Source organism: Petaurus breviceps, unplaced genomic scaffold, assembly GCF_028583685.1.
Source record: "Petaurus breviceps papuanus isolate PSGF00001 unplaced genomic scaffold, PetGlider_PUasm1.0 140, whole genome shotgun sequence".
NCBI lineage: Eukaryota > Metazoa > Chordata > Mammalia > Diprotodontia > Petauridae > Petaurus > Petaurus breviceps.
This window is the reverse complement of record NW_027185698.1, coordinates 35,788,596-35,813,574: the sequence shown is the minus strand read 5'-3', so window position 1 is coordinate 35,813,574 and position 24,979 is coordinate 35,788,596. Positions and strand designations below refer to the sequence as shown.

The 24,979-nt window shown below is 39.8% G+C and overlaps 1 protein-coding gene across 5 annotated transcripts in view; it reads left to right on the top strand.

Annotated features, from left to right (window-relative positions):
• The window catches only part of PPP2R2C (protein phosphatase 2 regulatory subunit Bgamma), a 397,718-nt gene that overhangs the window by 197,926 nt on the left and 174,813 nt on the right, over window positions 1-24,979 (top strand). The window contains exons 2-3 of one of the 5 annotated variants that reach the window (XM_069070093.1): window positions 17,415-17,523; window positions 18,360-18,511. The exons of 3 other annotated variants lie outside the window; for them this stretch is intronic. In XM_069070093.1, the coding sequence (XP_068926194.1) occupies window positions 17,438-17,523; window positions 18,360-18,511 (238 nt within the window). In that variant the 5' untranslated portion in view covers window positions 17,415-17,437. The remainder of the gene's footprint in view (window positions 1-17,414; window positions 17,524-18,359; window positions 18,512-24,979) is intronic. One more of the 5 variants, XM_069070117.1, reaches the window with a different exon arrangement.

Below are 24,979 nucleotides of genomic sequence, written 5' to 3'. Positions count from 1 at the left end.
ATCTAGTCCACTCTTGACCTCTGAAGGAATCTCCTCTGCAACATGCCTGAGAAATGGTTGTCAGGAAGCTCTGGTGACAGGTAACCTGGTATCTACCAAAGCATCCCACTTTATTTTTGAACAGTTCTAAGCATTCGGGAGTTTTTCATTAAACTGAACTGAAATTTGCCTTCCAATACTTCCTATATTTAACCAAGTGCTGTATCCACTGGGCCATCAGCTGATTCAAACTACTGTGTTGTCTGAGAGAGTAGTGAGGTTGGGAATGGCACCAAATTTAGAGTCACTGGACTTGAGCAGAAACTGTGACCTTTTTCCTTACTTCTCTTGTGACCTCAGGTACAAGTTTACCCAGAGCCTCAGGTGTAAAATGAGTAGATTCTACTTGATCTCTAATTTCTCCTCAATGAATAGAGCCTAACTAGGGTTGGGGTGAGGCTTGGGAAGACACATCTCTCCTGTTCGTTGTGATGATTTAAACAGGATACATTTTTAAAACTCTCCTTTCTTCCTTTTGTTTCCCTGGAAATACATTACATTTTGAGGAAGGGGTTTAAAAAGGATGTGAAGTCATTCATTACTTATAGGCAGGTAAAGGAAAGCTTGAGTTCTATTTTCCATCAAACCCATTCACTGCACAAGTACTATATGCCAACTCTGGGAGGAAGAGACCAAACTGACATGGAGGAGAGCAGTCAGAAATAAGGTTAGATGAATAAGAAGGGGCCAGTAGCATCATGGAGCTAGTTGCATTATTTTCATTGTCTAGATGGAGCGATCTAGGATCTGATCTAGGATCAGAATGATTTAAAATCACCTAGAGAATACCCCACAGTAAAGCAGAAGACTCTTAATTGCACAGTCAGCCATTTCAGTTATGAGGTCATGCTCAATTCATGTCTAAAAGCCCAGGCTCTCCCCACCTCCCAGATAATTTGGAGAAAATATTCTTACCTGAATTGTTTGAATAGGTCGGGCTATACAAATTGGTGTGAGATCTTTAGGAAACAGCTGTGGAATAGTGGCAGAAGCCTTGAACTTGGAATCAGGAGACCAAGGTTCTTATCTTGGTCCTGTCACTTAACTGGCAAAGATCAAGTAACAACCTCACTTTCATCATCTATGAATTGGTGTAGCAATAATATTTGTATTGCCTTCATCCTAGGGTTATTGTTTTTTTTTTTTACTTAATTTTACTTTTTTTTTTATTAGCAAGCATTATTCTGTCTCTGTCCCACTTCCCCTACCTAAATGAATAACAACAAAGAAGAAAAACCTCATTACAAATATGCATCATCAGATGAAGCATATTTCCTCATTGGCCAAGTCCCAAAAGGAATGTCTTATCTTGCATGCGAGTCTGTCATCTTTAGTTCTCTGGAATTGTAGTTTATTGTTACATTGACTAGAGTTTTCAAGTGTTTCCAAGTTATTTTTCTATAATGTTGTTGTTACTTGTAGAAATTGTTCTTGCTCAGTTTTTGGCACATAGTAGGTGCTTAATGTTCATTGACTGACTGACTTTCCAGATTCTTCCTCAGAGAGTTATTGTGAAAATCAAGTTAGGTAATATACAAAAAAAGGAAAAAAAAAAGAGCAAAGTGCTTTGTAAGCTATAAATAATTACTTAAACTATAATGTGCTACGTAAATATAACAGTAATTATTTTATTACAGTCATGGCGGGGTAGTTAAGGTGAAGCTAGAGTCAAAGTCAAGAAGACCTAGGTTCAAATACTGTCTCTGAGAGACACTGACTATGACCATGGTAAGTCATTTAACATCTCCATACCCCCAGGCACATATCCAAGACAGTAAATGTTATACAACAATTTGCAGTCTTATTCCTGGATGGTTTCCTATATTGTGAAGTCAAAAATCCAGGTTCTACCTCTGTGTGTACACACACACACATACACAAACACACACACATCTCATCATTAGAAGTTTGGCTAAATGATTAATATCTTCTGACAGCATGAAACCATCTACATGGAGAGCCTGCTATCTCAGTATATGGAGAGAATTCTCAGACTGGTGAAATCTTGGTTCTTTGACATAGAGTATTGTAATAACAATTATATTTTTATTTATATTTAAATTATAGTGACCTCTTTGAATAATGTTATTCTTTAACTAATGAATATTGATGCTCTTTCTTAAATCTTTCTTCTTCTTTTTTTGCTTATTGTTTCAAATAATTAAAAACACTTTCTTGGATGTGTACCTTGTTCATTGAATAGACCTAAGGATGTTTTGTACTGTAACAAAGAAGCAGGTTTACCCATCACACTATGCTTCTCAAGTTGACAATTTTCCCTGCAGTACATTTGTATTTGTCTCAGTCTAATCTATTGGCAAACCAGTGGATTATGAATTTTGTTAAGGGCAAAGACCAATGTTCTTCTATAGTATTACCTCCTGAATGATCTATCAGATCTAGTTATATAGTACAATTACATGAATAAATATTAATTGAATTAATTCAAGGTGGCATTTACTATTATATATGCTATATGAGATATAGCAAAATGATGTATTATTAAAATATCAGTTAGTAATTCAGTACTGCGTACAAAGTGTGAGGGGAAAGGCAATCAATATGATTTGGAACTACCAGGGAAGGTTTTGTGAAAAAGTTGGCATTTGGAATGAGTACTCAAGAAGTGACATGAGTTCCACTAGTTATAACAGGGATAGAGGGGACATTGTAGGGATAGCATACATATTTAAAGACCTAAATCAAACAATCACATGTAACTACATATTTAACATTGTGCCACCAACAATCCACCCTTTTCTAACAAGAAGAGGGAAAGCTATTTAATCCTGTGTTCTCTGGGATTGTTATAAAGAATTTGAGTTTGGGTACCTTTTGATGACTTTTTTTCTTATAGCTATTGTAATTATGGTATATATTTTATATCTGGATCTGTTTACTTCACTATGCATCAGTTTATGCAAGTCTTCTCATGTTTCTCTGAATTAGTCCCATTCATCATTTCTCATCTTACAATGAGCCATATAAATCATAGTTTATTCAGCCATTTCTGTAATCAGTGGTCTTTCATAAAATATACTACTGTGAATACATATGTATATACATGCATATAACATATATATATATTTATGTGTCCTCTTTTTTTCTTTAATGTTGACGTCCTAAAAGCAGTACCATGCCCAACAATAGAATCTGTATGGAAAATTTAGTGAATTTTTTTCTTTTGCATCATTCCATTCTCACAGAGTGATTGGACCAGTTCACATCCCTACACCAACAGGTTTTTGTTTTTGAATGTCTATTTTCCCCCTAACTGATGCAATGTTAATCCTTTAAAAATCTTTGCCAATTTTACATGTTATATAAAATCTCAGGACTATCTTAATTTGTGCTCCTTTTATTATCATTGATTTAGAGCATTTTTTCTATTGCTGCTTATAGTTTGCACTTCTTTTGAAAAACTGTCATATCCTTTGATCACAAATGCATTCTTAGGGCACATAGGTCCAATAACCTCCAGGACTAAGTGGGATTGTGGTCCCCATTTGACAGCTGAGAAAATAACTGAGGATCAGAGAAATGAAAGGACATGTCCAAGGTCAGACGGCTAGTAAAAAGTCAGAGCTGAGATTTGAACTTCGATCTTTTCTCACCACAAAGAGAGCTTCTATCACTATTTTAGAGCACATAGGTTCTTTTTCTTTTTCCCTGATCACCTTAGGAAACAGATCTAAGAGTGGTGTTTGCTGGATCAAAGGGTATACATGACTCTATGTGTCTTTGGGCATAGTTCCAGATTGCTCTCCAAAATGGTTGGATCAGTTCACAGTTCCACCAGCAGTGTGTTAGCATCCCAATTTTCTCACATAACTGAGTTATTTTTTTGGTCCTCTCTAGCTTGAACATTCTAGATATTCAATTCTAGATGGGAGGGGAGTAGAGGAAAAGAAAAGAAAAGGAAGAAACAAATATCTGCTGTGTCTCCTATGTTTCAGGCACTATTGTTTTACAAATCTTATCTCTTTTGGTCATTTGACTATAGATCTTCAGAGTTTGCCCTCCTAGTCATATCTGAACCTGCACACCTGAGAATTCGCATACAGCTGTGTTATTTATCTTCCTGACACTTCAGATGTTTTTGTAGTTAGAGGTTTAGATGCTTGTTTATTGCCTAACTCTAAGGTACAGCAGACTCATTCTTAGTTCAACAATTGATTTCCATGCCTTCATATACAACTACATTTCATTGACTTGGTTATAAGGGATTAAGCTGCCCATAAATAAGGTTTTCCATACCTATCAGAGCTTTATTATTGCAGAAAATGAGAAACAATATCTGGACTACATGTTGAACAGTGATTTTAATTTAGAACACTAGTTAAAGCTGTCTAGGAATATCAAGTTATTTGTAATGATGTTCAGTGGATGGGAATACTGAATCTTCTAGGCCAAAATTCATTTTATTTTATGTGACTGCTTACTTATTTTTGAATTTATTTCTTAGAGTTGGCCATTACAAAAAGAAAATGGATTTTCTTCAGTATAGTCCTAAACCATTTCTCTGGCAGGTATCTTGCTCTCCATTATCACCTTACAGCCATGGACCAGCTTGTTCAGACTGATCATTAACTGTGTTTTTTAATTCTGTCAAGAAATTTTTCTCCAAATCACTGTGAAAAATAAGCTAAGAAATGGAAAATTGTATTTAATTTGAAATGAAAGAATGTCTTAGAAGGAAATAAAATCTGTGTCTATTGTGTCCACACAATCTTTGGCTTATAGTAGTTAAAAGCCCTGAATAATATATCAGATAACACAGAATGTCAGCACTCCTTAGACCTAGAATGTTGGAGCTGGTAGCTTCCTAAAAACAGGATATGGAATGCCAGACAGGAAAGGAGCTAAATATCATAGAATGGTAGCACTTAGGGGACCTTAGTCATTCCTCCTTGCTTTTCTTCCAGAGGAAGAAACTAAAATCCAGAGAGTCATAATCCCATGTCTTTTCATTAGGTCCAAAAGCCATCCTACTACTTTGTGATGAAACTGACCCAGAGGACTGGACTCATACACACACTATACCTTTCCTTTCCTTGCCATTTCTCTCATTGATGAGATGAAAGACAATGGAAAAACATGAAACAAGGCATGTCAGCTATTTTTTTCTAGTAAGGAGGTCAGGACTACAGGGGCAGGAGAGTGTAGAGATAAGATTAACAGGATATTCCACCAGTGGGTTCATTTGTAGACTCATAGAATTTAGAGTTGGAAGAGATAGATTTTAGAAATCATCTATACCAGCATTGTCACTTGATTGTTAGAAGACAAATGAGGAAAGGAGAAGGAACTTCCTCAAGGTATCAGAACTAGTTAGTAGAAGAGCCAGAGCCAAAATCTAGCTCTCCCAGACTGACTTTCTTCCCCATGAAGCCTAAGAACCTGACACGGAAAGGGTGGGATTTTTTTTTAAATTGAAAGAGGTTTGTTGGAGCCTATAGTGTTCCTCAAATAGTACAATCTACATAAGATGATTTGCCACCATGGATGGCTCCGGGCACATGGGAAAAGCAGGAGTGCTTGAAGAAGGAGCCAGAAGCAGTAAAAGCCAAATGGGGAATATAGAAAGAGATGAAAAGGTAGTGAAGATGCATTTTGCCTTTTTCATGATTCTACCCGAGGCAAACTGACCTCCATGTTAGATGCACGTTTCATATAGCACCCATGAAAAGATTGGGTTCCCATGCGGCAAAAGTTGCTTTGACTTGATCTGGCAGTAGGGAAATGGTCATGGAAATAATAATAATACATTCGTATAGCACTTTAAGATTTACCAAATGCTTCCCTCATGTTATCTTTGAGAACATTCTAGGTCCACTTCTGTCCGAGTCTGTCTGCATGATTTTAAACAAGTCACCTAACTGTACTCTATGCTCTGCCTTATTTATCTTAGTTGGTCAAGATCTCTTCCAGGTATAATAGTATGCCATTCAATCATGATGTAGTAATGAAAGGCCTGGCCTAGGAATTAGGAAATAAGTGTTCTAATCCTCATTCTGCTACTAATTAGCTGACCTTGGACAACTAATTTCCTTCTCTAGGCTTGTTTTCTGATCTTTAGAATGAGGGAATGGGACTAACTGATCTCTTAAGATTCTTTCCAGTTTAAGGAAGGGTCTATATCTTTATTTAGCAGCACGAGATGATTCAGCTCTTTAAGGATACAGAGTAATGCCCCAGAAAGGTTAATTTACCTCATACAAATGATCAGTGACTTCCCAGAATAGCACTGTATGATTGATCAGCCAGTCAAATATTTATTGAGCTTCTAAGAAGCAGCGTGATACGATGTGAACACACAACTATATGACCTTTATCAAGCCTCATGTGACTTCCTGCTTCTAGAGTCAAGGGCATCAGTATACTTCCAGGCATGCGGGTTTGAACCCTGTTATCCTTAACCCCTCTCTCTCTCTCACCCCACAGATCTAGTCAGTTGCCAGATCTTGATGTTTCTCCCTCCACAACATTTCTTGTATTTGTCCCTTTCTCCCTACTCCCAGAACCACCACCTTAATTCAGATACTCACCACTTTTCACCTGAAATAGCACACTAGCTTCCTAATTGGTCTCCTTGACTAGTCTTTCCCTCTCTATCCTTTCCCTAAGTACCAAAGTGATTTTCCTAAAGTGCAAGTGTGACCACATCACTCCTCAACTCAATAAATTTCAGTATCTCTCAATTTCCTTTAAAATCAAATATAAATCCTCACTTTGGCTTTTAAAGCTTTTTACAATCTGGCCCTGACCCATCTTTGTAGCCTGGTTATACATTACTGCCTTCCTGCATTCTGTAGTCTGACCAAACTGGCCTTTTTTTCTTGTCCTCACACACAATATTCAGTCTCCTGTCTCCTTGCCTTTGCACTGTCAGTATCCTCTTCCCAGAATGCACCCCTTCTTTACCCCCTCCCCTCAGGATTCCTAGTTCCCTTCAATATTCAGCTCACATGCCACTCTCCACATGAAGCCTTTCCTAATCTCTTTAGGCAGTAGGGTGGTCCCCTCCAAAATTACCTCAAATTCCTTTTGCATGTACTTGTAGATTTATTTGTGGGTGGGGAATGTTTCATTTGTGTTTGCATATTCAATGCTTAGCATAATGTCTGGTAGTAAGTAGGTATTTCATAAATGCTCATTCATGGATTGGGCAGGTCACTTTCTCAGTTTTCTCCACAGTAAAATGAGGGGGTAGGACCGGAGAATCTCTGAAATGCCTTTCATCTCCAACATTCTCAGATTCTCTAATGTTCTATGCGGTGCTCTGGGGTGGGCAAAGGAATTCAAGCTCTCCGGGAATTTATAATCTAGATGAAGGGGGAGAAAAGATATAAACCTGTGAAAATATAAAAAATAATGCAAGGGATAAGATCTGGAGACAACAGATGATCCATCACCAGGCAGCAGCACTTGAGTAATTGCCACAGGAGTGGTCCAGACAGTAAGTGCTATAGATCTGGTCAGATTGGATTTGTTTTGGCCAAAGGCCATCAAAAGATTTACAGGACAAAGAGCAGGTGTGGTCTGAGGTTGGGAGTAAATTTCTGAGGGAGTCTTTGAGCATAAAGAACTTTGGTGGTTCAGAGGCAGTTTTAGAGAAGGGAATTCTTAAACCATGACCAAATCGCTGTGTATAAAGTCGTATTCTTCTTGATTTTTGATGTGGTCTAGTCTCCCTTGTTCAATTCCATCTTATTTAGTGCTTCCTTTATGCTAGGAACTATACCAGGACATGTGGCCCCTGGGGATACATAGGCAAAAGCAAAAGCTATTTTCAAAAGCAAGTGCTGTTTTCTGATAGATAAGTGTTCCTTGCCTTCAGGGAGCTTACTTTCTATTTTAGGTTGCTATATGGATACAAAGAAGAAAATGAAGTAATTTTAGGAGGGAGAGAGTGCGAATAACTGGGGGTGTAGAGGTGTAAGGTAAGGTTAGGGGTGCTCAAGACCCCAAAATATCAACATGCCAGGTCCTGCCAAATGAATTTGACTCAAGTCTTCTCTAAGCCAAAGAAAAGCAAAGTTTATTAAAAGTTCACCATATTGGGTAGACTCTTAAGGAGCCTAGGTATCTGTAAGGCTTGTATTGGGCAAGTAGGCCAGAATAATCTGACACAGAGTAAGTCTCTGCTAGGTCATTCTATGGCACTCTCATAGCACATGGTGTGAGATGGGGTTTTACATACAGAAGGTTGTGGGAGGAATCTAGGGGTAGTCTAGTGGGGAAGTTTGGGGAGGGTCTTCAGGAGAAATCAGATGAGGTCAATGAGTGATTTGATGAGGGTGGAAAGTTGCTGGAGGCTACCTGGAGCTGACAGACAATGGTGGGCTAGGCCAGTCCAAGGGTGGGTTGATATTTTGAGAGGCACAAGGGTGGGAAGTAGAAGGACAATGGAAGGCTAGTGTGAGGGATAATTTGCAGTGAAGTTTCCCCATTCTGAAAAATCAAATCTAGAGTGGCTTCAGCATCTACTAGGCCTAAATTTAGAGGTCACCTGACCTTGAAGGAATCTGGGACTTAGAGCAATGGAGATCCTCCCCAGTGCCACCTCAGCCCAAGATATGCCAAATAAGGATAGAAGTGCTTTCTCTACATTGGGTGTTCTATTGTTTCCTTGTTCTGGTACTTGAGTTAGATTGCTGCATTTAGATTGTACACCTAACTTCCAACCAAAAAAAAAAAAAAGGGTCAGGAGGGGGGTGGGGGAGAATTCCTCATTAGGGCTTTATAACTTGGCCATTTCCTTTTGTAAATTGCTTCTCCTCCCAGACCATTTGTCAGGAGTGTGGCCCTTTCTCCAGATCCTAAATAAACTATTCTTTTCTGCTTCCTAACTTGAGAAACCTCTGAGTATTATTTGGGTAAGGGTTTCTGTTGCACACAGTTTTGGGGTGCACACACTAGGCTAGTAACAGAGGTCTGGGACCAGCCACAATGAAAGGCTCATGGCCTCATCAAATGGGATGATTTAATCACAGTTCAAGGGGGGTTCCCAGAGTCTGCACCTCATCAGGGGTGCCACAAGTAGTTTTTTGTAGAAGGTAGCTCTGGAGCTGGGGATTCTATTATACAGAGAATAGCTAGTAAGCTGCTTTGGCTGGAATGAAGAATGTGTGAAGCAATCAACATGCATCAATGACATTCTTACTGCATTTTAGGCACAGTGTTAGGTACTAGGGAGGCCTAGACTCTGCACTCAAGGAGCAGAGGAAGACAACATGTACACATAAAGTGTGTAATATTTTCTGTGTAGGAAGTAAATGCCAGGTAATTTTGGTGGGTGAGGCACTGGCAGCTATGGGAATTAGAAAAGCTTGGCACTGAAAAGAATGCTTGAGCTCTTGACTTTGAAGAAAGCTAGGGATTCTAGGTGCAGATGAGGAGGCACATTCTCAGCAAGGATGCAGTCACTGAGATAGAGAGGGAGTTTGCGAAAGAGCAAGATGACCAGATTAGCTGGATGTTAGAGTAATAGTCAAGTATAACTAGGCTCAAAAGATAGGCTGGCACCAGATTATGAAGGATTTTAAGTGTCAAACAGGAATTTATATTTTCCTTTAAGGCAATAGGGAGCCATTGAAGATTTCTATAGGGGAGTTTCACAAGTTGGATTTGTGGTTTAGCAATGTCGATTTGGCAGTTAGGTAGAGAATGGATTTCGGAAGGGGCATAATGAAGGCAAGGAGATCATTTAGAAGGCTTATAAGAGTTTGGGTAAGGTAATTAGGGCTGGAACTAGGATAAACACTGTGTGAATAGGGAGAAGGCACTAGATGTGAGAGATGTTATGGAGGTAGAAACAGCAAGATTTGGTAACTGACTGGATATGGGGATTGAGGGAGAGGAAGAGTCAAGAATGACTCTTCGGTTGCAAAGAAGGATGGTGGTGGGAGAATTTATACTCTTGTTGCATATGAAATACCTGCTTCTCTTTATATCTTTGTTATACAATAAGTTGTCTACTTCTGTGAATTGATTTAAATAAATGCTCATTAGACCTACCCGAGGTTCCTCTCACAATTATAGAAGGGGAAAGAATTCTTGAGTGAAAAAGAGATAGAGGGAATCACAGGAGATAAACTGGACAGTTTTATTTATATCAATAAAATGTTTCTGCCCCAATAAACAAAATTATTATAATTAGATTTAGAAGGGAAATAGGTAGCTGGAGAAAAATATTTCTCTGACAAATGGTGGCTATCCAAATAAGTTGGAGACTGATTCAAATACTATAGCTATTAATAATACTAGCTAGCATTTATAGTGTGTTTTAAGATTTGCAAAGCACTTACAAATGTATCTCATTTTTTTCCTCACAGCAACCCAGGGAGGTAGATACAATTATTATCTCCATTTTACAGATGAGAAAAGTGAGGCAGCCACTTAGAGGTTAAATGAGGTGCTCAGGGTCAGAGAGCTAATAAGAGTTTGAGTTAGGATTTGAAGTTTATAAGAACAGGAGCTATTTTCTGATAGATGACTGGCCAAAGTATATGGAAAGACAGTTTTCAGAAAGAAAAAAGACAAGCTGCCAATAGTCCATTGAAAATCACTCCAAATCACTAATAATAAGAGAAATGTGAGTTGAAAGTACTCTGAGTTTCTCCCCTCATACCCAGTGGATTGGCAAAGATGACATGAATGGAGATTGACAAGTTTTGGAGGGGCTTTAGGAAGATGGGCACACTGATAGACTCTAGATAGGGCTGTGAAGTGGTCCAACCATTTTGGAAAGCAATTTGGTATTATATCTGAAGATTGCTTAACCATAGAAACCCAGTGATAACACTACTAGGCTTATACTTCAAAGACATCAAAGAGGAAAAAAAAACTCATTTGTCCTAAAATATTAATAGCAACACACTTTTGATGCAGCAAAGAACTCCAGTGGAAACAAGATGGGTTCAGTGCCCATCAGTTGGGGAATGGCTAAATGGATTGACATATAAATGTATGGGAATATTATTCCATCATAAAAAATAAGAAAAGGGACCAATTCAAAGAAAACTTGGGAGGGCCTGTTTGAACTAATGCAGAGCCGGGAGAACAATTTATGAAATATCACCAACATTGTAAAGACAAACAACTTTGAATGACTCAAGAAGTATGAGTAGTGCAATAATGAATGGTGCCTCCATCCTGCTTCCCACTTGCTGACAGAGGAGTGATAAACTCAAGACAACAGAAAGAGACATAGATTTTCAGGCAGACACAATGTGTGGATTTGTATTGCGTAATAAAACTTATTTGTCACAAGGGAGAATTTTTCCATTTATTGGAAAGGAGAGTTACAGGTTGAGTGAGAAGAAAAAGAAAATATTAATGAATTATTAAGAAACAGGAGAGGAGCGGCCAGGTAGCACAGTGAGTAAGAGCACTGGCTCCAATGTCGGGATGACCTGGAGATCGAATCCCGGGCTCAGACACTTAGCACCCACCCAGAAACATCTGGCCGTGTAACCTTGAGCAAGTTACTCAACCCCAATTGCTTAGGGGTGGCCAGGTGGCTCAGCGAGTAAGAGCACTGGCTCCAGTGTCGGGATGACCTGGAGATCGAATCCCGTGCTCAGATACTCAGCACCACACCTAGAAATAATTGGCCATGTAACCTTGAGCAAGTTACTTAACCACGATTGCTTTAAAAAAAAAAAGAAACAGGAGAGAGCAAAAGGAGATTCAGAAGATAATGCAAATAAGCAAAAACTAAAACTAAACTATAGATAATGAAGGAAAAAGACAAATTGTATATAACAGACTCCCAGTTTTATATGTAGTTTTTTTGGTTTGTTTTTATGTGCCTGTTGAAATGTTTGTATGTGTTGATGCTTATTAAGTTCATAATAAATTAATAAATACATTTCCCCCCCAAAGGAGTACCCTTAGGAGGTATCTTGGTATAATATAAAGAGTGCTCACTTTGGAGTCAGAGGATCTGGGTTCCAATTCTACCTTTAGTATTTATTGCTTTTGTGACCTTGGGTAAGTCACTTCCCTTTCCTAGTCCTTAGTTTCTTCAGATGTAAATGAAGAGGTTATCCACAGTCTCAGAGAGAGTTAGTAACCTTTGAGGTCTCTTCTAGCTCCAAACCTTTGGTCCTATGATTCATGAACTTTCAGAAGAATTGTACAAATTTCCTTGCTAAAGAATCAGGACAGAGACATTGTATATCTATAATTACACCCATATCCACAGTACATATATATATAATACACACAACACACTCATATCTAAATACACGTGTCTTTATATATTCAAATACATATATACATACACACATAAATTCTTTGCTCTTAAGTTTTGAAGCACAGTATAGACAGAAGAGTCATTTTCTTTTTTTTTTTTTTAAAGCAATCGGAGTTAAGTAACTTGCTCAAGGTTACACGGCCAGTTATTTCTGGGTGGGTGCTAAGTATCTGAGCCCGGATTCGATCCCCAGGTCATCCCGACACTGGGGTCGGTGCTCCTACTCGCTGAGCTACCTGGCCGTCCCAAGAGTAATTTTCTTTTCAGTACAAGTGGGTACAGGCATTGTGTTTTTCTAGTCAGTGTATGTAAATGAATTTTTCCTTCCCTTCCTTCAGTATTCTGCCAGGCACACTTTTGCTTAGAAGGAGAAGAAAACAAACTTTTATGTTATGGTGTTCTGGGCTGCTCCTAAGAGAGGACCCCATCTTGGGTCCATTCCTTTTGTAGTGGAAAGTAACCTGGATTTGGAGTCACATGCTTCTAAGTCCTAGTCTTATAGATTTTGATTTATCCTTTTTGAGCCTCAGTTTCCTCATCTACAAAGTAGAGATGATAATACTTACCTCTCCTGTTTCACAAGACTATTGGTAGAATCAAAGAAGATAATGCCTGTAAAGCTTTTGGTAAGTAAAATGTGAAATATTATGTATGGTACAGTGGAAAAGGTGCTACATTTAACCTCAGAGGAGCTGAGTTCAGATCCCACCTTTGCTACTTATTATCTGTGTAACCTCTGGCTAGTCTCCCCACTTTTGTGGAGCTCAGTTTCCTCATCTGTACAATGAAGGAGTCGGACCAGATGATCTCTGAAGCTCTAAATCCTTGCTCCTTTGATTAGATGACCTTTAACATTCCTTTTGACTCTAAATCTATGATCCTATCAAACTGGAGTTTATCAGTATTCCCAGCATCCCTTTAGAAAAGCAGAGCTAAATAGATGTCTGTATGAGGAAGTCCCTGGGTCTTGCTGCCTCCATGTTTCTCTTCCCTTATTCTTCCTTTACCTTTCTTCAGAAACATCTTTTTTCATTGCACCCCCGTGTGCACAGGGAACTGTGGTTCTCCTTTCTTCCCTCCCCTCCTCTATAAAGGAAGGATTGGAATGATGAGCTATGGATTGGAGAGGTGGGGAGAAGGCTATGAGGATGGGCATTGTCAGTTTCTTGTCTTTAAGCACAGGCTGGACAACGAGTTCTTGTCACTTATGTTATGGCGGCTATACCTTTGGAGTGTGGGCTGGATGAGGTCCTTCACTGTAACATTAAGAGTCAAATGATAGGTGGGTCCTATGATATGTCACTGCAATTATATGTATTGTTGCCTTGGAGCTAGGAAAACGGGCTTCAAACCAGCACAGGTACTGGCTGTGTGACCTTGGATACTTTACCGTCTCCAAAGCATAGTTTTGTCATCTGTCAAAGGGATTAACAATATTTGCACTACCTGGAGGAAAGAACTTTGTAAAGCACAAAGCCATAGTTGTTGTCACTATTAATTATATGGCCTGGCCTTTTGTTCTCAGGATAGCAGTAGCACTGTTAGGCTATTGTACTCAGCCTAAGCAGAAAATGTTTCCCAGCGGGAGTTTGTCCATACAATACTGCCCACTGTGAATTGCCCTGACCTTGCACAGTATGGTGTCAGCCATCTTTCTGACACTAAACACTTAGCATTTGAGTTACTCCCTTAACTCCACAGAGGGCTCGTCAAAAATGACCAAGCATATTATTCTCAAATTAAAGAAAACTATTGATATGAGCATTTACTAGTAAGAAAGAGTCCACAAAAAGGCTGTTGTGTAGAGTGCTGGGTTTGGAATTGGAGGACCTTGGTTCCAATCCTGGCTCTTGCATTTTCAGTGACCTTGGGCAATCGCCTTCCTGTCTGTGGGTTACATTTACCTTATCTGTTAAATGAGTAATCTGGACTAGATGAACTCCGAGGTCACTTCTAGCTGTGACTCTAGGACCTTCTGATTCCCTGGCAGCATCTCTGACATGTACTATCAAAGAGTAAAGCATTTTTCAGGCTAGTGGAGTTTTAAATGCTATGTGCCCAAATATTGTGGCCTTTTAGAGAAGACTTTTCTGAGATCCAAGGACTCAGCTGTTAGGGTCCAAACTGGGAGTTAGACACCCAAGAGTGGCCTTATTCTTTTCCTGGGTTGTGCATGGAATCTTTTTGCAAATGCTCACATCAATAGTTATCTAGATTACAAATGGCAAAATATTCTGGAAACAACACATTTGACTTGACTACAAATGTGTGTGGAAAGATCATTGCGATGGAAGTCAGGAGGGGAAGATGCAGGTTTCAGCTCTGCCATTCCCTTTCTGTGTGACCTCAGGCAAGTCACTTCCTTGCTCTGCCAAATGAATAAGGTTAGCTTAGATTTACTCAGAGGTGGTTTTCAAATCCCAGTCTTACGATGTTATGACGCTTGAGGCTCTATTAGCAGTTCTAGTAATATTTGTCACTGTAGGCATCACCGTCATCATCAACAGGGGCAGCTAAGTTGTGCAATGGATCGAGAGCTGGGCCTGGGGTCAGGAAGTCCTGAATTCAAATCCAGCCTCTGTCACTTATTAACTATGTAACCATGGACAAGTTACTTAAACTTCTATCTGCCTCAGTTTCCTCAGCTGTAAAATGGGGGCAATAACAGTACCTATCTCCCAGGGTTGTCATGAGGATCAAATGAAATAATAATTGTAAAGCACTTAGCACAGTGCTTGGCACATTGTAAGTGCTATGTAAATGTCGGCTGCCATTATTATTACTGTTGGTTGTTGTTATTGTTGTTTTTGTTATCCTTTTATCTCTGATTTTTGAAGCAGCCAGTGGAAAAAACCTCGAATCTAGAAATTCTCTTTTAGTAAATGCATCTGTCAGGTAGTGAATGGCTGACATTTTCTGGAATCAGTCTTCCATCAATATTACAATTAGTCTGAAAAATTTTTTAATACTTTGAAACAAAGAGGCATTGGTGGAAATCTACAAGAAAATTTTCTGTGAAAGCATTATGTACCCCTAATGTTTGTGTATGTCAACATTCATTAGTATGCTCTTTCTAAACTAACTTTTAAAATTAGGGTTGACTCTTAAGTAAAAACATAAGATCATGTTACATGAGAACTTGGAGTAGAGGCAACAGAACAGAACCTGATCACTCCTTGAGTGCTTTGAAATCTTATTAGGGAGAAGGAGAGGAATTAGGCATATTCTGCCTGGGATTGGAATTGAGAAATCAAATCAGTAGAAAAAGCAGAGAGAAGATTTCAGCTTAATATAAGAAGGAACTTTCTGACAATTTTAACAGTCTGACAATGGAATTGATTGCATTGGGGGGTAATGAGTTCCTTGACTCGGGAGGTCTTCAAGACTCTAAATTGTAGAATTACATGCCTATTTTCATCTAACACTAAGGTAGAAATAGTAGAAAAAAGAAGGGGCTAAGAAATTAACTTTTTTTTTTTACCTTGAACTCTCTGGTTAAACTTTTGCTAAGTTCATTAGATGCCATTATGCTCAAATAGTGGGAATCTTATTTTTATGGTGGTTTTTATATCAAAGTAGTAGGGGTAGTCAGAATAACATTATAAGGCAAAGTACTGCTCATAGAAAGAAACAAGCTAATACAAGGCTCATTTCCCATTCTTAAAATCCAGCATATTATTGCAACGCTGACTCGTCAGAAATTTGGTTACTGGGCGACATATTTTTTTTATTACTTCGGCAATTGATGAAAACCGTTTCCTAAGGCATGGAAGACTTTCTGTGTGGGTCGGAGGAAGCATTCATACAAGTAAAACCATGGAGGTTTTCAAGCATTGAAGCAGAGAGAATCTGAAGGCTCAGAAAACTACAGCACCTATGAAAGTGCCCTTTGGATAACATCAATTCAAAAGACATTTACTAAGTTCCTTCTCTGTACAAGGATCAATGCTGGTGAGGGTCACGTGCCTGTGTGGTACTGGAGATGATTGAGAGTTCTCCCTACAAACTCTGCTCAGGAATTTGCAGTGTCATATCTACTTTTCCATAACAGCGCCCGTACTTTGATGTGTTCTTTTGTTGAAAGCATCAAGCCAACTGGAGGAAAGTGGACACAAATTGGAGCAGGATGGAACAATTAAAGCCATTGAAGATGTGGAAATCACCTCTTTTATTTTTACCCAAGGTGGCTTAGGACTTAAAAGAAATACAGAGTAATTAAAGTGTTATACTCTTTAGCCAGTTATGAAAAGAGAGACAACTAGGGAAAAATCGACCCAAGTGAAGGGTCACATAAGCTACTCTTGGCAAATTGGGCCATAACCTCAGCCCTTGCCTGTGAACAGCAGTGGAATGTTGAGAGTTGACTCAAGTTCAGGTGGATACAAAGAGAAGAATTTCCCTTCTATTATCTTAGCTCTGTGAGAGAGAACAATACTGCCAATCACTGTGCCCTTATTTGACATTCTGTAAAAGGAAGTAGGACATCAGTTAACTCACGGCCCAACAAAATACAGGCTATTGTGAAGGCAACTAAGAAAGGCAAACTTGGTATGATTGAAAGGGCACTGCTTTTGAAGTCATAGCATGTGACTTTAGAATTCTGACTCTATCTCCTGTATGACCTTGGGCAAGCCACATAACCTTGTGGGCCTTGGTTTCCTAACAGTAAAATAAAGGATTGGACTAGCTGACCTACAAGGTGTCCATTTGAGCTCTAAATGGATGATCCTGTGAGCCTATGTTGTTCATTTGATGGGGTCTCTTTTTCTCTGTCTCTCTTTGTCTCTGTCTCTGTCTTTCTCTGTCTCCCTCCCTACCCCACCCCCCAGCCCCAACCTCGCTCACTCTTCCCTTTTCTTTCTCTTCCCTCTCCTCCTTGTTTCTGGGACTGAGGCTCATATCCCGTCCCCCCCTTTTTCTCAATTCAAATCAGATATGCCCAGATGATCAAGGAGAAGTAAATAGGGAATGCTTTAAAAACAATCTCCCTATCACTAATATTTATCTTTTCCCACACAGCTGGGAATGATGTCAGAAGACACATTTTAGTTGATCATGTAGAATGATTTTTCCTGGACCTCCCTCTCAAAGTGTTTTTTGTTTTTTGAAACAGGATTGACTTCTCATTGAGAAGTCATGTGGTATAGTGGGAGCACTGAATCTGTAGTCAGAGGTCCAAGGTTCGAATCCAGGGTCTCCGACTTACTACCTGATGACCTTGGGTAAGTCATTTTACCTCTTTGGACCACAGTGTTTTCCTCTGTGAAATGAGTGGATTGGGCTCAATCTCTAAGGTTTGTTGTAGCTCTAGAGCTCTTTGTTTTTTGTGTTCATCACAGATTACTTTTTTTTTTTTTGGTCTAGGGAAAAAAATAACCCTTAAAAAATTCCACTGGTCCTTTGAGACAAATTCACATCTTCATGAAACCATCCTTGAAGATCTTCAACTCACCTAAGCTCCCTTTTATCCAGCCACCTTCATTTACTGCAGGATTTCTTCCTCACCCTGAGTGAGAAAACTTCTCATTCAAATACAGGGTCTCCTGAAAACTGCCTACATGTCAAGAGAATGACCCCCAACATTAAGAAAACCAAAAATACTGGATGAGGAGGTTACAAACATGGATTGCCCTTTATGATCCACCCCAGAACACTCATAGGAACATGTCCCACTAAATTCAGGACAGTTATTGGAGAGTGACACTGGATTTACTCTCTCAGGTTCCCCCTGTTTTTATCTTTCCATCTGTGTATCTGTGTGTTCTAGAGACATTGTGATCTTTGATTGTCTATTACAATTCATTCTGGAATCTTCGCCAGTGGGTGATGGAATGTGCCCATAAACCACAGTGGAATTCTTTCTCCATTGCCAATATCCATCCATGTCCTGAAACCATCAAAGGATGCTGAAGTCAAAGATATTGGTCATCAAGTAGAGAACTGATTAATGACGAAATTCCCTGACCATTTTTTCTTCTTTTTGGTGGGGGTGGTGGGAATTTTTCCCATGTTTGGCCGAAATTATCCAATGGCTTTGTTTTCACATTTTGTTTGAAAGATACTACTTGCTGGATGCAGAGTGGGTGGATTCAACTTTCTTCTGGAGCCTGAACAGGTCATCACCGGGAAATTTCACACCTTACCTGGCTCTCGTGGAGAATATGGAAGGTGAAAGCATCTATGAAGTTGACTCTGAAGATGGGGTTGGAGGTAAGGGTGCCTGACTATCACTTGTCTTTCACCCCTTGGCTGAGTGGTTTCAGGGACTCTTCGTGGAGACTGCACCTCTGGAGCTTAAAAGAAGGAAATGGTGCACAAGAGGTGGCCAGAGCCTGCTTGTATCTTGTTAACTTAGAATATAGGTCATTGAATAAAAGTGTTTAATGAATAGACCCACATGCTGATAACCACGTGATCTGTGCATTTTAGTATGACTTTGCTCTTGTTTCTTATCATGATTGTGAGTGACTGAATCCATGGGTTATTTTGGAAAGTATCCCAAATCATGTATTTAAAATAAATATGGATTTTGAATTAGGCTTTGATTCCCCTCCCCCCCCCCCCCAACTCCACATCCCACCCCACACCTCCATTCAAAGCCCTTTCTATAGTTTTCCCTTTGTTGGTGATTTCCTTGGTGATGCTGAGTTCCTGTCAAGGTAGCTATCCTGGTAGCTAGCCCTAAAGCTTCTCTGCACTGGTGCCTGCTTTATTTTTCACATCAGTCTTAGCATGTCATCAGAATATTCATGCTTTCTGGTGCTAGTTCTGTGTTGTCTTAAGGATGTGTAACAGATACTTTGGGTGGTTTCCTGAAGTCCTTTTTTCATATTCATGGTCATTGCTTTCTTGACTTTATGCTGCTTGTGTGGGTCCTTTTGTCTTGTTCAAGGACAGGACATTGTTATAGCACTGTGTCTGGCATTAAGGGGATGTGGAAACCCAGGTGGTCAAGCATTTAGCAGTCTACCCCATTATACCATGGTTTCCTCTCCAGGCACTGAAGATTTCAAGACAAAAACAAAATTACCTTGGCCCTTCAGGAACTTAGATTCTTTTGATGGGAATGTCTTGTCTTGGGTATTATCAAGGAGAGTAGAGACTGCTGGGGCGGTGGGGGGTGGAGGAGGGGGGAAGGAAATCTACTTATTCTCTGTCCATTTGTGAATGCTTTAGAGATTTATTAAAATAAACATTTGAAATATATCTATCACTCAGAAAGAGTACAAATGTGTTAGTATTTGACCTGGACCAGGAGGCCGGTATTCCAGTCACAAGAGGTGCTGTGTAAATCAGAATTTCAGACTTCTTTTTTTGTGAAGGTGGGGCAGGGTTGGACATTGGGACTTCTTTGGCAAGAGCCAGAATGAAGACTGTGTTTAAGTTCCCTCTGTTGGAGTTAAGGCATCTGATGCAACAGGAAAGCAAGTGAAATTGAAGAACTCCTTATTTTTGGTGCTAGTGAATTGTGAGTGTTTGGACTTACTCTTAGTATTCAAGGGAAAGAGACAGAAAAAGCCACAATTAGACACTCACCAAGAGGGAGGGAGAGACAGAGACAGTGTCTTCCACTAGTAGGTACTTAGCAGTTATTTGTTCAGTTCAACTGAACTGAGTTGAATTGTGGGTAATCGGAGTGAGCTGGTAACCTGATTTGGGTCTTGGAGCTCACTAAGGGTAATTTGCCAATGGCAAAGTCTGCTCTCAAGACCCATTGCGGAAGAGTGTCTTTTGGAGTCCTTCCCTCTCCTTATGACTTAGAGGGCAGTCCGCAGCAAGAGGCCCTCTGGGGTTCCAGAAAGCAGTTGCAGAAGACTGTGACTCACCTCCTGCCACTCCCAGCTCCAGCCTCCTCTTCCAATCCCCCTACCCCCCAAGTCTGTTCTAAGTATGGAAGCAGACAAGGTTGGGATGAGAAGGGGAGAAATCAAGTTTGGCTTTTGACTTCATTTCAGTATCTTCTTCCCCAAATCTAGCTCCCCTGCCCTCTTAAATACGTATCCTCTTTCCCTCTTCCCTTCTCATAGGGTTTCTTTCTCAGCTGATTTTTAACTAATCCTTGATGAAGTGTTTGCTAATACCTACTTATGGTGTTACCCAAAGGGTGCTATTATTTAACAGGAGATCTTTGAAGACTGGAAAGTCTTTGAGACCCCCCAAAATGATTTGTTGATGGTGGACTTTTTAGACAGCACAGACCAGAGAGCTTTCAAGCAAGGGCCCTTGTTTGACTCCTCTCAATTCATACATGACTTTAACTAAATAAACATGTATTGTCTACTATGTACAGAACACTGTGGTAGGTGCTAGCAAAAGTACAAAGAGATAAAAGTAGCAGTATGTTGGGAACAGCTGGTTCTTCAGGGGAAAAAAACGACAAAAAATAGTTTCACAATATTCTTTTGAGTTTAATCCATCACTTTCTTAAGTCTTGACAATCAACAAAAAATAAATCAAGCCAGTTTCCAAGGTGTAAATGCTCACACTGAAAATTTAACAATGGGCTCTCAGAAATCAGTCTGAGGCAGCTCCAGAACATCCCCATACTTAAAGTATAGTAACTGCTCTCATGAAGCTTCTAGCCTATCAGGGATGCAGTATAAAGTGGGATGTGATAAACATATGATAATGGTGCTAATAAAATGTTATGTGAAGTGTTGGGCGAGGAAAGATTGTTTCTCATTGTGGGCATTAAGGCAAGATTCTTCAAAGATGTGACATTTGAGTTGAAACTTGAAGCATATGTAATTACTATTGTAATGTATTATATATATGTGTATGCACATATACATGTATACACATATATTCGTATACACGTACACACATATATAATGACAACAGGTGGGATTGGGGTGAGGAAGGCCATTTGAGGCATAAGGGAAAGACTGAGAAATGCCTCAGAGATGGGAAAACATGGGACATGTTCAGAGGTGAACAGTCCTGTTTGACTGGAGTGTAGAAAGAATGCTTGGAGATTAGTGAAGTCAGGGATGATAATAAGGCCTCAGAATATAGAGGAGTCTTAATGCCCAATTGAGAAATTTGGTCTTTATTGAGTGAGTAGGAGATGGAAAACAATCACGGTTTTTTTTGACCAGGGGAATAATGTGACCAGATTTGTGTGAAAACCAAATTTTGGGGGAGTGAATGAGGAATGAAGTGGAGCAGGGGTGACTGGATATGGGAAGACCTTAGAAGCAGCCTATTCCAGCAGCAGTCATGAAAGTCTATAGTATACTAGGGTGATGGCAGTGGGAGTAAAGGAGAGGATGGAGATGAGAAACGTGAAAACTGAATTGACTGAACTTGGTAACTGACTGAATATGAGAGATGGAGTAGAGAGCAAAGTAAAAAAATTAGGGTCTGGGGCTCTGAGGTCTGGAAAAAGGGGGGACAGTTGGCAGGAATAAGGAAACCAGAGAAGAATACAGCTGAGTGAATGATGGTTTTTGTTTGATTGGTAACTCAGGTTTCTATTTTGCTTTCTTCATTTAGATAATGCTGCATCAGGATAAAGGCAGTTTGATGTAAACAGCCATGAACTTTTCTTGTGTATGTCTATATGAGGGAGCAATGGAAACTGGAGTAACCAAGACTGAACACAGTAGTCCAGATGTGGTCTGACTAGTACAGAATACAGAGAAATTATCAGCCAGCTGATAAGTATTTATTAAGCGCCTAGTTACTAGTATGTGCTATGTATCATGATAAATGCTGGGGACAGAGAAAAGGACAAAACACAATCCCTGCCCTCAAGGGGTTCACCATCCAATGGAGGAGACAACATGCAAACAGCCATGTGCAGACAAACCATAATACAGAAAACATAGAAAATAATCAATGGAGGGAAGGCACTTTATTTTGTTTCATGAGTAGCTGTAGTCAAATCATTCAGCACAAAATGACCAGTCTGCTGGTGAAGAACCTTTCCATACTTAGCTAGTCTGGTCTTTAAAAAACAGACAAGGCCTGTTCTTGGGACCTGATGTGATCAGCAGATAGGACCGAATAAAGGCAGAATCTCTATGACTAGGAAAAGTCCATTCAATCAAGACTCTGGTTTTAATTTGCTGATATTATCATGGTTAGAAATACATACATACATATGTGTATATATATATATATACACATATAATGCATATATATATATTTGTGAGAGTGTGTGTGTGGAGAGAGAGAGAGAGAGAGAGAGAACTGGTTAGCTTGGGTTCTGTCAAGTGCCTTCTTTTTTATGCACACATTATTTTCCCTTGTATGAGCACCAGTCTCAGAGTCATGAAACCTGGCTTGAAATTCTGCCATCTCTATTAAGTGACTGACCTTTGGTTATGTTGCCTCATCTGTAAAGTGTTGATAACAACACAGGTACTACCTCCCTCATGGGTTGTTGGGCAAAATCTTAGATGCTCCAAGAAAGGGCAGCTGTCCTGGTTTTTCTCCCTGCCAGCTCTTTGACTTTTGACCAGTCAGTTCCCTGCTCTGAGGCCTAGTTTCCTCCACTGTAAAGTGTAGAGGTTGGGATAGATAACCTTTGAGGTTCCTTCTAGCTCTCTTATGCCTATGACTCTTCTTGCTTCTGAGTTCATGAGAGAGGGCTAGCACAGGCCAGAAGTTGGTTTATACTACCATGGTGAGAGAAAATTCATGCATTTGCAATCATGCAGACTAAACCTTTTATGGAGACAAAAAACTTAAAAGAAAATTGATGCACCCTTTAGGTCCGTAATGAGGCTAGTCTGCAAGGTGCATTACTGGGATTCAGATTTCCAAAAAATCATGGTGAAACCACCTCCCCACCAGCCTTCCCTGCTCCCCCTATTCCACCCCCTCCAAAAAAAAAAAAGAAAACCTACAACCTATCCTCCTTATTTTGATGAATTGGGATTTTCCCCAGCTCTCTGGGCGTAGTTAATATACATTCAGAAGACTAGCAGAGACCCTCTAATCCAAAGTAGCTGCTTCACTAACATCTGTGGTGCTGACTGGGAGGCTCAGTTGGTACTTTGTGCTGAGTCACTGAGGAAGGAAACTGATTGGTTCCAAGCATTTGTGGCACCATAGCAACTGACTTGTGACCCATCTCCTGGGCAGCTGCTGCATTCGTGCTCAAATCAGAGCCAAGGAAAGAAAAATCTCTTTAAGATGCATTTCTAGCATCCTAATAGGATTTAGAGCAAGAAAGGACCTTGGAGGTTCTCAGTCCCTTATTTCACAAATGAGGGAACTGAGGCCCAGAACTAGTAAGAGGCAGAGTTCTAACGCTGGCCCTTCCTCAGAATCCAAATTGAGCTGCTTTTACTCTAAATCATTGCATGTTCTATAGTGTGACTATATCGGCCTTATCTTGATGTGTTGGGAAAAGCCTTCAATGTTGAATTCACTGAAGACATTCTGAGGACAGGCTTTCATTCCTCGATGGAAGCATAGATTCTGTGATTTTATTTTGGGAAGTAGTGTGGGGTAGCAGAACAAGCACTGAATAATGAGTCAAAGGACCCGTGCCCAAGTCTCAGCTTTTGTATTTCTTCTGAAAGCCGACTCCTCTTCATTTTCCTCATCTGTAAAATAGCGATTGGATTAGGTGATGGCTAAACCTCCTTCCAGCCCTAAGTCCCATTTATATAAACTCATATATGTTTTTAAAGCTATTTGTTAAAGGGGGAAGCTAGGTGGCACAGTGGATAGAGCACCAGACCCGGAGTCAGGAAGATTCATCTTCCTGAATTTAAACCTGGCCTCAGACACTTAGCCATGTGACACTGGACAAGTCACTTAACCCTGCTTGCCTCAGTTTCCTCATTTGTAAAATGAGCTGCAGAAGGAAATGGCAAACCATTCCAGAATCTCTTACAAGAAAACCCCAAATGGGGTCATAAAGAGGCAGAGATGGCTGAAAAGCAACTGAACAAAATTTGTTAAAAGGCATGTAAAAAAACAGAAAAGGGACCCGCGTATTAGTCCCTTTAGAAGTGAAATAGTTATATTGTTAATATTTCAATAAATGCCATTTCTTTCCTCCCTCCCTCCATGGAGATTATGTCCCAGTCCTCGCCAAAGTCTCCGGGTGCCATGTTTTCTCTCTAGCAGTTTCTCATAGCTCTTTACCTTGTGTGTCCTCATTTCTCTTTCCCTTTTATCAGAGGTATTCATGTACTTATCCTTCCAGTAGATTGTAAGCTCCTTGAAGCCAGGACCTGTGTCATATTTCGCTTTGTATCTGTAGTCGTGAGCTCAGTGCTTTGCACAATTGTGGGTACTTCATTAAACTTTATTCATTCATTTTATATAAAATTTTGTATTATTTATTTAATATGAACTAGAGGGCTTTTCCAGTTGTCAGTGCCTGACACATAGTCTGCGCTTACTAAGTGTTTGTTGCTTGGTTGATGCTCTTGTGATAAGTGCAAGGGAGGAAATAGGGACTTGCCTACTGATGTATGCATTGAGAGGAAGCATCAGATAAAGCACCAGTTTCAGTCAGAAACCCTAGTTTGAAATTCTGACACTTTAGAGCCATTTATTGGCCTTGGACCAGACTCATTTCCCATCTGAACTTCCATTTCTTCATCTATAAAAACAGAATAATGATAGTTGCTCTACTTGTATTATAGGGATGTTCTGAGAAAGGCACATTATAGACTGTAGAATACCAGAGAGGTGAACTGCATTTTGGGGGAG